An 11473-nucleotide genomic window follows, 5' to 3' on the forward strand; every position below is an offset into this window, starting at 1 on the left:
AGCAATTACTAACAACAAAGAACTTTCTTTTGAAATACGTATCAAATCGTTGTGAGCAAATTAATTTCTGGTCAGGTTTTTCTTTTTTTTTTCTTTGCAATTTTCCTTTACAAATATGCCGCAGAAAACCACCCAACGGAAGAGTTGGGACTCAAGTAAACCTGCACCCACTATCTTAAGTTTAATAATAACGATCGTCGTCGTTATCCTCATCATCATCATCATGTCATCATCATTATTATTACTATTTCAACAATCGAAATTTCCAAGCCAGGTCGTGGCCCCACCCCCAGTAATGATACAGAATTGAACTTGATAATCAAACATGGAATCATACCAACTACAGGAAATGAGAAAGCCCCCGAATGCACTTGACCATTGAACTTGGGAAATGGGAACAGAATTCAGAGTAATTTGATTCAGGCAGCAAGTTTTACTTTCACATGGGTTAGTATAGCGAGTTCAGTAAGCGTAACTGCGTAAATATGAAAATGAATTGTCTATAAGGTTACCTACGGCAGAAACAATGGCATGGCCTCTACAAAAAGAACATTGCTTTCCGCTATCAATTAGATTGCTTCCTCTACCTGTGAAAGAATAACAAAAGAATTGAATATTGACTTCTTTATAAAAATCCTCACGTTAAGCAAGCTTCTTCGCCCGACCACTTGAAGGAGCGCTGTCATCTTTCCTGGTCCCAGATGCCTCGGGCTTGCGAGCCCAAGCTGGAGCTCTATCTGGCTCATAACGATAATCATAAAAAAGTTCCTCCCCAGCACTGATCCTTTCCTTGGCAAAAATCCCTACTCTGTGATCTCCAGCAACCATAATAACCTGCCAGAGTTTAATTTGATAGCCACTGTATATTAGACTGACCAACGAGACACTTCATGCTATGTAAAACAAATCAAAATGATCCAACATCCAAGCAGCAGAAATTAAATACCTTGGCATAACAATTCGGATCAGGAGAATGGTTGGCAAACTTCAATTTATCACCCTTTCGATAAGCATCAAGAACAAACTGCATATAGCAATATGACGACTCATCCATAAAAAGAACTAATTTACCGGGGGGGAAAAACAAAAGAACCACCCCATACCTGATCATTTAGATTAAAGAGAAAAGATGAATTCTCGCGATCATATATCTTTCCCCGCTTATCTGCTTCCCGATGTGAAATTAACTCTCCAGTATACTCTCCAAGGTATTCATGCTTTCCAACACTGCTCTGAAGGACGAATAGATTGCATCAGTAGAAGGAAAAAACAACTGCGCAGCAATATGCCATGATCAGTTAAGTTGTTGGCCAATACCTTTAAGAAAGCTCCCCAGCCAGATACATCAGACCTTCCAAGAAGAACCTATATATATATATATAGGACGTAAATTGACAACAAAAGAGGCTCATCATCTCAAGGGGGATAACAAAGAACAGACAAAACCCACATGAAGATTTGATTGATGAAATAGAACAAGTCCACGCAAACCCCCTTGAAATAGAGTTATCAAAATTTCAAAACCTCTGCTTTTCTATTTAATTATATTTTTTTATTAATTTCCTTAAAAAAGTACAAAGATCAAGTCCTTATCGCAATAAATCCCAGTAGTGTGTAAGAACAAGTTTTTCTCATTAGGACTAAATTGAGAAAATGCATTATCATATAGGCACTTGGCTCATTATTCCACTTAGAACCTCTTATCCTATATCATAGTTTTAGAGAAATACTTAGGTAGACTGGATATATCACGACATTTGTGGTCTGTTCAATAAAAATGCTCCAAGTGATTTAAATAAAATCTTGTTTGACATTTTTTTAATTGATTTTATTTTTATAACAGAATGCACTTTTGATTTCTTATTTTTTCTCTCTACTATTGCTAATATTAGAATTAATTTATATTTAATGACATCTAAATATTATGTTTTTATTGGATAGATCACAAATGATGTGGTGCACCCAGTTTACTTAATTATGTCTCCATAGCTTCAAACGTGAAATGTTCACAACATGCCCCACATAACGTTGGCTTTGACATGGCAAACCATCATCCATGTTCAGCTCGATTAACCTGCAAGATTCAATACTAGATAGAGGTTCGGTCAAAACTTGTCAATTCAGACTGGCTTACAGGAAAATATAGTTTGAGTCTGGATTTATAAATGCCTAGTTGACTGTAGAACAAAGCTTTTGATGACATTAGTTTGCCAGAACGTGATATGACCATCAGGAATAAAAACACTCCTACTGAGGCCGAAAATGCAACTTAAAAGAGAATAAAACTCTTTCTTATTACTCTAAAATATCAAAATTTAAGCTTCTCCAAAAACAAACACTGAGCTTTTGCGATCAACAAAAATTAGAAGAGTAAAAACAAACACAAGCCAGATGCACTAGATTATGTCTGAAAAGTATATATTACCATCTATCCAGTTTCCCCCCTCTTTTCGGAGTTTGCTGAGAAGAATTTTATTGAAAAGGAACTAAATGGTCTCAATAACTTTGTTTAGCTTTAAGAAACAAAAAGGAAGGGCTGAAAAAGTATCAATGTAGTTACCCTTTGCTGCTGTTTGAGAAGAAGCTTCATATTTCTACATTCATAATTATCACCCCTTTGGCTGGGAATCCCTAGGGTACCATCACCGCAACTGCCAAATATGATTGATCACTCATATAGCAGAAACTAGCATGTCGAATAGGAAACTTGAGACATAATCATTGACATCACAAGTATAACAAGCAACCAAATTTCATTTAAAAGAAAGGAAAAGAGAACATAAGTGGAACCAATCCTAGATGTTATTTAAACCCAATCACTATCAGGGGAACTGTGATAGACAGACCAAGGCAAAATTGCCAACCCGTCAACTGCAAATTGAGTTAAGCAACAGATAACAACAGCAATCCATTCTGTCTTAAAACCCATGTTCTGCCTTGCTTCTAGTTTGATAGAAAAGTAAACAACAGGTCAACGTTAGGGTTATTTCAAGTTGTTTCTCACTTTAGTGACTTGTTTCGTTTAGGTGAGCACCTTTCGAGCATCTCTTGAGGTGTATTACAATTCTAGGACTTTGAGGAAACCTTTCACCTTTGACAACTTTGATCACCTAGGCTAAAATTTTGCAATTGGCAGGATATCATATGAAACTTGTTCTGATTAGTTCCAGGAAAAGAAAAAAGGATTGCCAAATAAATCCTCTTTTTCCATTCATTGACATCCAAGTTACATATCAAATTATATGAACCTTGTTCTAATTAGTGCTGATTAGTGGGATAAGGTTTGTTATCATTCTAATTAGTACCAATTCTCTCACCACCTCTACCTTCTCATTTGATTCTCATTCTATCATCCTCCCTCAATCTTTCTGCTCTTCTAGGAGTCATCAATGACAAGTTCCTATGATAACTTTCCAGATAAACAAGAGAAATATATCATGCACCATAAATGTGAGCCTGTCAATTGTTTAAAATCCATAAGCAAAACTTATGCAGCTTAGAGCAATGCTACACACATCAGACTGCTAACAAATAATATTTTACCAGACCCTTCAGTCCAAAAAACGAAAGAAAAATTACCTGACCCAACAATTTCTACAAACATCTGGATCACATTCCCTATCTGCAGCAAAACATGGACATTGACGACTCCGGCATTGACTTTTTGCACAATGACAGCCACGAAATCGATTCTTGCAACTCTTTGGGCATCTTGGAGCAAATAATCTTATCAGTTAATGGATATTAAATCCACATGCTTGATGGAAACATGACATAGATAATGTAGGACAAGAGAAGGAGAAGAGAGAGAGAGAGAGGAATAATAAGGGAAATGAAGGAACAAACTGGAAGTGGCAAAGTATGTAACAGCAAAATTCTCAATAGTACTTCAATAATCAATGAGGTCTACAATGCAATTAACCCTAGGCTATTTAGAGTCCCAAATATGATAATAAATGATAACTTAAACCTAAATAAAAAATTAGGTAAAATAAAATAAACCCTAACTAACTTAAAATTAAAGAATAAAAGAATTTACTAAAACATAAAACAAATTTAATTAAAATCCCTGAACTCTTCCACCCCTAGAGTAACTCTTCCCATATTTCCCAATTGCAATTTACCTATGCAATCTATGACTAGAATCTTTATGGTTTCTCAAACAACCAAAGCATGCAAATAATGAGCAGTAGCACAACTCCACAAATGAAGTCCCTCTCCTTCTTTTATGGTACTACTCCCATCTGGGTTAAATTTAAAAACTTAAATTGTACCCAAAAAAAAAAAATCTGAAGCTTACCCACAGTATTTCTCACAGCAGGTTCCATTTTGAAGACAAGGGCACTGCTTTCCGCATGCTGATTGACAGCCACATGGATTATACTGCCGGCAGGGCTGATCCTTTCTCTCTGTGATCCTTTTTCTGATTGAATGGTAGGCAGCAGACTTCCAGGTGTACTTTAAGCGGCGAACTCTTCCCCTTCTACGTAAAAACCTTGATCTTCGTCTTACTTCATTATTACCCTTAAGTTCATTTAACCACAATAATGGTCAGGGCAGGCAGCAGATGCGACAAAGAAAAGCATAACATGTTAAAAACCACCAAATGCCATCGCTTTAAAATTAACCTTGGAATAGCCTTCCATGAGGGAAATTTCAGCATCACCAGTAGAGCCTGACACCTTTCCCTGGTTGCAATTAATGTATTGGAAAACCTCCCAACATGTCTTTAGACCATTTAAGAGATTCCTGGAAATTAAACAGCTGCCATAAAAATAGATCAGTGACTTATTCATGAAAAATGAGAGAAGTTTTCTTGTCCATATAAAGCAGAGCAACATTTTAATAACATATGGATAATTTATGAAAATTGGATTATCTAGCCTCAATCACTTCAAATCTTTTTCCCATAACTTTATGTTTTCTACCTTAGATATTTAACAAAGATGTGCAACACTAGTATATTAACATTCTGCTAGTGTTTATTTCAAGACCAATGAATGTAAGAGATCTGTTATCAAATCATAATAAAAACAGAGAGTTAACTCAATAGCAGAGACAAGAGCATTTGAAACTGAAATAGCCGTGAAAAAGATTTAACACAGTATTTCCAAATGGATGCAAATTATAAATTCTTTCCCCATGAAAGTGCCAACTGCTAAGTTGTGCTTCATATAAACACTTGAATCGCGGGTCATTCATGTTTCTATTAAATTTCTTGCAAATTGCCTGAACGTTGAGAAAAATATATTTTTATCCATGTAAAAATGTCAATAGCATATGCAGACCTGTTTCTACCAAAAATTTCAACTCCTTTCTCCAAAAGCCCCTTTTCAAGAGGTTTCCATAACTTATTGCCAGTACATTGTTGCGTGCATACATTCTCATCAAAGAATTCTTCCTTCCTCAAGATGTCATTGCTACTACTGACAGGTGGGTCAGAAGCTATCCCATTCAATGAACAATCAGGAGCCTCACCCTGCAAGATTATTATGAGTTACCAGTTTGTTCCTCAAAACTGTCCAGTGAATTACGGGGAAATATCTTTATACATGGAGACAAAATATGCTTTTTTTGTCAAGCCGACAAGCCCTGAAGTTAAATCCATGTTTTCCAATCACTTGGCAAAAGAAGATCACTCACAATGGAATCAGAATCTGAAAGCAGTGTTTTCTTCTGCCTTTTCTGCAAACAAACTAGGACACATTCTGCTGCACGCTTACTGTTCCTTGTACCTATTCCACCTTTCCCCAGAGTTTTAGTTTTAGGAGATGCTGAGTGGGAGGCTGAGGCAGTTTCCTGTCCAGGACCATTACCATTCTCTGAGTCACTACTTTCAGATATGTTCTTCGCATTGGATGAAGTACTTTCACTTTGGCTGCCCTTTACCCACCTTCTAGCAGATGGGCCAAAAGACTTCTTCCTATATGCTATATGCATCCCAGCACCACCTGAGCTTTTCTTCTCAGCATCTCCCTGGGAAGAAGAGGTCAATCCGGCAAATCTTTGTGGTTTTAGTTCCTGAAATAAGTTAAGAAAACTTAGGTATGCCGTTACCAAGATAAACAGATTCTCGAAAGACCAAATGCCTACCAATTGAAAACAATTTGGACCACACGGTGTACTTTCAGCATTAGGAGGGATCCACACAGGTTGTTTCTCAGCCTGTTATTGTATTAAGTCAAGAAATATTCTCACAACTGCAAAAGAAATAACAAAATGAATAAAACTTACAGGAAACACAAGATCCTGAGAACATCCATGCAATCTGCAATCGAAAACCTACAAAGTGAAATTAAATGCAGCAAGTGAGATATTAAATGTTGAAAAAAAAAAGGACTAGCTATATGGTGCAATTCAAGATAAAAAGCTCACAAGACATCTACGGCAGAAAAGGTTGTCAAAAGAATCAAGAGCTGCTTCAAGATCTTTTTCCAGAAAAGAGTTTCCACTTAGTGAATTCTCTTCAGTACCAGCACTCTTAGAAACCCCACCAATGTTTTCTCCATTACTAATAACTTCATATCTTGCCTGTATAAGATGTTTGATGGTGGTTCATATCTCTGTAAAGCCAGCACAAAGCAAATGGGAAACAGCTGGACCAAAGCTCATACTATGACCAGTTTTCATCAGGCTAATTGAAAGAAAGATGGTGGAGGTGAAAAAAGACATTAGGGAACAATACCAATGAACAACATCTCATACCTTAAGTTCACAAGTGTTTCTAGAGAAACACTGAGCCAGAGACTCCAGTACAAGATCAGACAAACCAAATTCTTTGACTGCCATGCTGTAAAATTAGACAAGTATTATGAAACGAGTCTCATATACTGATGATAAACACCATTCAACATGAGAGTTGGACATCTAAACTCAAAAAACCATGAATCAGTAACATACGAACAACCCAAAAAAAAAAAACAAGAAGAGGATTTCCTCAATATATAAATCACAGATGATGAACAGCTGTACAAAGTTCCATCTCTTAATGGATAGCTGTGGGCACAAAGAACAATAAAGTAAACAAACAGTATAAATTCAACATACACCTCCTCCAATACAAAACTTAATCCTATAAACAAATACGCAAGAAGCCTCAGGCAACATCCAGACACAAGACCTTTTTCAAATCGCTGGTGCAATAAACAAAAGCTAAGATTGTAAAAGGGTGAGGTGTCGGTAGAGGCATAGGGTTTAAACCTACAAAATATACCGCAAAAAAATCCAGTACACGGCAAAGAAAAAAGGTGAAAGCATGAACAATACTTTTCTAAGCTATACCAACCGAAGTATATAATCTTCAGATTCCACAAAATCCCTTTTTTCCTCTTCTTCCTCAATTATTTCCTCTTCGCTGTCACTACAGATAAGTGCCTCTCCACCGTTTTGGTCATAATAAATTCTCCTTCGACCTACTACAGACTGATCCTCAGTCATTCTTTGATTTCTGCACCGGAATTGACACAGTTAACTAATATTTTGAAAAAGATCAATATTGTGCTTATTAGGAGGACATAAAACAGTAAAGCCAAAAATCAACAAATTAAATGGGCAATGACTACAATGCCAGAAAAGGAAAACTCAGTATCATATGGAAAATTAAAGCAAATAAAAACAAAAAGTAAAGAGGGAGAGGCTTCAGCGCTTCAGGGAGAGAAAAATCATCATTAGAAGTAAAATTCTTTAAATGATGTCTGCCATTTTTTTATTATATAAGGTCACCAAAGCAACCAGGGATCAGATTGACAGACAAATGGAAATGCAAGTTACAATTCAGTCTGTTACACAGATACACAATTGATTAAGCATTAGAATAAAAGCATGACATGGACAGGATTCTTGCACGCTGAGAATGAAAAACACAAGTCTCTCGACAAACCTGTCCAGAAAAATCCACGTAGTATAAGGAGGTAATCTTTTTGCTTCTGGCAGCTTGATAGGGCGAACAGCATTCTTTACTGCAACGTTAGATCCTAGAAGGACTGCTGTAGAAAAATTGCAATCCTGGGAACCGTTGCTCTCCTTGTCACCATTACTTGCATGAATATCATTGCGCATATTGATTGCATCTTTTTGCCTCTTCGTCAGTAGGTCTGGATTTCCATTAGTATCGGCAATGCCACAAATTCTTCTTCCCATTGATGATTTATAAAGATGATTTGTGACGCCAGTCAGCTTCTGTCTATTGTCTTCCATTCTTTTCTGATATTAAAATGCATGCAAAGGTGTTGTAGTTTGTGTGAAATATTCAAGAGACCGGCATAAAATCAATGACATTCCAATAATACGTAACATACTGCACCTTGATGGAAACACACCGCTCAGCAGATATATGTTTTTTTAATGAATCAATAACCGATAACACATCCTCAGGAGTCGGACCTGGGCCTTGTGCCATCTGCATCAGACAAGGAAACTAGCATCCTTACAACCATATTGCAAGATAACTCAAGTGAATATGTGAGTCGCACTCAACGTGGAGAATTCCTGACGAGAAGTATTGCAAAAGAACTGTGAACTCAATGAAGCATAACCATTGGATGCTCGGTGCACGGATTACAGCTTAATAACTGTAATCTTTCGTGCCGGCCCGAAGCCAGTAGATTAAGAAATTACTTCCAAAATAAGCTGAGTAAAGTGAACGGCGCAACGCCAATAGATCATAAAACATATATATTGAATCAAAGTCAGAGCCGAAATTACCGCCGGAAGCGGAGCCAAGCAAAATAGCTGCCGTGAGTTTCCAAGAGAAAAATAAAGAAACGAATGAATGCATTCAAGTGCCACTAGAGCGAAGTTAGAGTGTATACCGAGGAGTCATTGGTAGCCCCAAATCTAACATTAGCAGAAGCGACAGCCATAGGCTTTGATGCCATTGACGACGGCAAGACTGGCGAAGCTTAAAAGGACCCGGTGCGGCAATGAGCAATCGGATCGAGACCCGATTCATACAGAAAAGTGTTCGCGAATAATGGCGAGATACGGAGAATGGTTGGGTATAGAATTGAGTGAAATCGGCGGGTCTCGTCGAAACCCTAGTTACTCACGTCTCAAATTTCTGGAATTAGGGAGACGCTTCCCCATCCTGCCGCTTTGACAGGACTTGGTCACTTTAATATTTCGGTATTTATTACGTTTCGGGAAGTGACTGGAATGGGGGGAACATTTTGAATCATACACTGTAGAGAGGAGACAGTCCCATCCCTGCTTTCTTGAAACAGAAAAACTTACGTACTTTCAGTTTTATTATTATATTATTTGGGAATTGGGGATCTTTGATAGCTGAGAAAGCATAGTCAATCAATGAATAAATTCTACCGCAAAATCTATGGAGCTTTGGGTACTGTGATTGAGAGCAACGTCAAGCCCCATGAGCCCACCCAAGCCCATCAGAAAGTCACTGAGTAGCCTCTGCTCCACAGCATTTGCCAGCGGCAGAGATTCTCCCTTCTAAAGGATAGACAACTCTATAGTTTGCATAATTTACGAGGGATAAATGTGGATAAAAGTGTTTGCAGGAATTTCATATTACAGGCATGTTGTATGATTCTGTCGAGGCCAAACCTTCATCATATAATGGCATTTGTTCATCTACTTTCTCAAGCTTGCAGTCTTTTTCTAGTTATTTCTATTTTGATGTGTGATGGATTATTTCTATCCTCTCTAATATGTAGAGTATTATTCTGTAATCTCCATTGCAGACTTTCAGATAAGTCTTCGTAAGCAGCTACTATATCCTTCATGTATTTCTGTCATAGTCATCTCCTACTCAAAATCTACGCACGTATGCTCTCTTTTTTATCTTTCAATTCATTGCTTTTCTTTTATCAAAGCAATAAGCTTTCTATTTTTCCCCCTTATTGCCCTGATGATGTATTAATTGTATTGGCAGAGGAGCTGGAGTTTTTATTAGTTGATCTGAAGCAACTATGCAAGACTTGATCTTCTTCATGCTTTACATATACACTGATGATGATAAGCATCGGTAAGCTTATAACCTCTGACCGTTGAGAACTTATTTTTGATGTAATTTTCATTATGTCTTAATGATTTTTAGGTTTTAAATATTTTCCCGCACGTCCACATTGCTTCCACTATATATATATATATATATATATGAGTGTGGATCATGCGTTATCAACATTATCTGCTTTTTCCACGTTAAGACCGTCAAATCAAAGCTGGATTGAAAATATTTTCAAGAGACTGGCTGTTGATTATTGCACTAGACTAGCATGAAATATTTTTAATTTTTATGCTTTATTTGTTCGATCGATTGATTGCTTACCGTGTAGGTAACGATGGAAAGTACCTGTACGAGTTGTCTATGGGCTTTTTATGCAAGTTTGTCCAAGGACGTTTAACAACACTTGGTTTTTGGGTAAAAACGTTGTTCTCTGATTGTGTAATTGTTAGAATCTTAATGTGTAAATATAAGTGCAGATCTTGTTTAATTTATTTGATCAACATCCAGCACACATGCAATATTATATATTGCTTGCCATTACGATTTTTGTTCCTTTTTTTCTATCCATCCCTGTATATCATGCGGCGTTCTGATATTCTTCGAGTGTCATCAATTTAATTATATTATTAATATTAATATTACTCGTCTACCTGCCTCCTTAATTAGGTGTAATCTTTATCTTATTCAGTGTGCAGATCTACCTTGGTGTCTTTTCACACGCAGTTTTTATTCCTGTTTGCATCTAATACTGCCGCATGTCTACTTATTTCTTAATATCTTCTCATTTCTGTCCATCAATCTTTCATCTTTATCTTCAATTTTCCGTGGGTGACCACCGTTTTTAATGCTGCTTACATTATCAGAGTTCGTGGTAAGGGTTTTTCTGGGAAGTTGACGGAGGTCTTCCCTGGCAAATCATCAAGTCTTTGAATGCCATTATTATTGCTGATGTTCAGGCGTAGTTATTATTTTATTTTTGTTCATTCATTTGTCGTGTGGCTGATATAGTTGTGATCTAACATATACTCATAACCTTATCGTCATGCACAGGGTTCCCGAAGAGTTCTGATCATCATAGATTTGGATCTCATCCATAGGCCGTGGCTGATTCTGCGAGATGACTTTTCATATGCTTTTCCACTGGGAAGGCTGACTTGAATGCAAGATTGTTCCCTTTGGCGACGACATATAAATGATATTCTTGTTTATAAGCAAAAACTTGTTGCCGTACCATGTGCCTCAGGTATTCCACCTTAATTAATGCTACTGATGTGCAGCGTAGCGATTCAATCATATGCATGTTGTTTTACTTTGCAATGTCATTATACTCTTACTATAATTATTTCCATATAGGATCATTGGGCATTACATTCATGTAATTAATTTCTCATTCTTCGGAAGATGTTGAGGTTGATTAGGCACATAAGCTTTCCAGTGCTGAGCAGGTTTCAGAAATAGAGAAGAAATTTAATTTGAAATTGACCGTAGAAAAACTCTCTGGCCTGT

At 37.0% G+C, this 11473-nt stretch overlaps 1 protein-coding gene across 4 annotated transcripts; it reads right to left on the reverse strand.

Annotated features, from left to right (window-relative positions):
• Nucleotides 1–341: 341 nt before the first annotated feature.
• Nucleotides 342–9409, reverse strand: LOC129322268 (histone-lysine N-methyltransferase CLF-like). Of its 4 annotated transcripts, XM_054968477.1 has the most exons (18): nucleotides 8811–9386; nucleotides 8303–8398; nucleotides 7880–8202; nucleotides 7286–7447; nucleotides 6706–6790; nucleotides 6376–6531; nucleotides 6235–6282; nucleotides 6094–6165; nucleotides 5644–6021; nucleotides 5289–5479; nucleotides 4629–4764; nucleotides 4301–4524; nucleotides 3580–3711; nucleotides 2561–2651; nucleotides 1318–1365; nucleotides 1104–1232; nucleotides 947–1024; nucleotides 342–834 (listed from the first exon to the last, which is right to left on the reverse strand). In XM_054968477.1, exons 1-18 carry the CDS (start codon nucleotides 8874–8876, stop codon nucleotides 643–645), a joined length of 2607 nt encoding a protein of 868 aa, XP_054824452.1. In that variant the 5' UTR covers nucleotides 8877–9386; the 3' UTR covers nucleotides 342–642. The 4 variants fall into 4 exon arrangements, 2 of the variants coding, with proteins under 2 accessions (XP_054824452.1, XP_054824453.1); XM_054968478.1 differs by lacking the exon at nucleotides 6094–6165; XR_008596238.1 differs by lacking the exons at nucleotides 342–834; nucleotides 947–1024 and having other exon boundaries at nucleotides 1131–1232; nucleotides 1318–2074; nucleotides 8811–9409.
• Between the last annotated feature and the right edge of the window lie 2064 nt (nucleotides 9410–11473).

Source organism: Prosopis cineraria, unplaced genomic scaffold (genome assembly GCF_029017545.1).
Source record: "Prosopis cineraria cultivar Desert tree isolate PC_DT_omini unplaced genomic scaffold, ASM2901754v1 PC10, whole genome shotgun sequence".
In the NCBI taxonomy this organism is placed as follows: Eukaryota; Viridiplantae; Streptophyta; class Magnoliopsida; order Fabales; family Fabaceae; genus Prosopis; species Prosopis cineraria.

Bases quoted from the DNA above. Each gene is read 5' to 3' on its own strand.
- LOC129322268 (XM_054968477.1), bottom strand. From the start codon at position 8,876: ATGGCATCAAAGCCTATGGCTGTCGCTTCTGCTAATGTTAGATTTGGG. The intron at 6,022-6,093 runs GTAGGCATTTGG...AACTTATTTCAG, and splicing joins GTCCAAATTGTTTTCAATTG to GAACTAAAACCACAAAGATT. The intron at 1,233-1,317 runs GTATTGGCCAAC...TTCGTCCTTCAG, and splicing joins GCTGGGGAGCTTTCTTAAAG to AGCAGTGTTGGAAAGCATGA.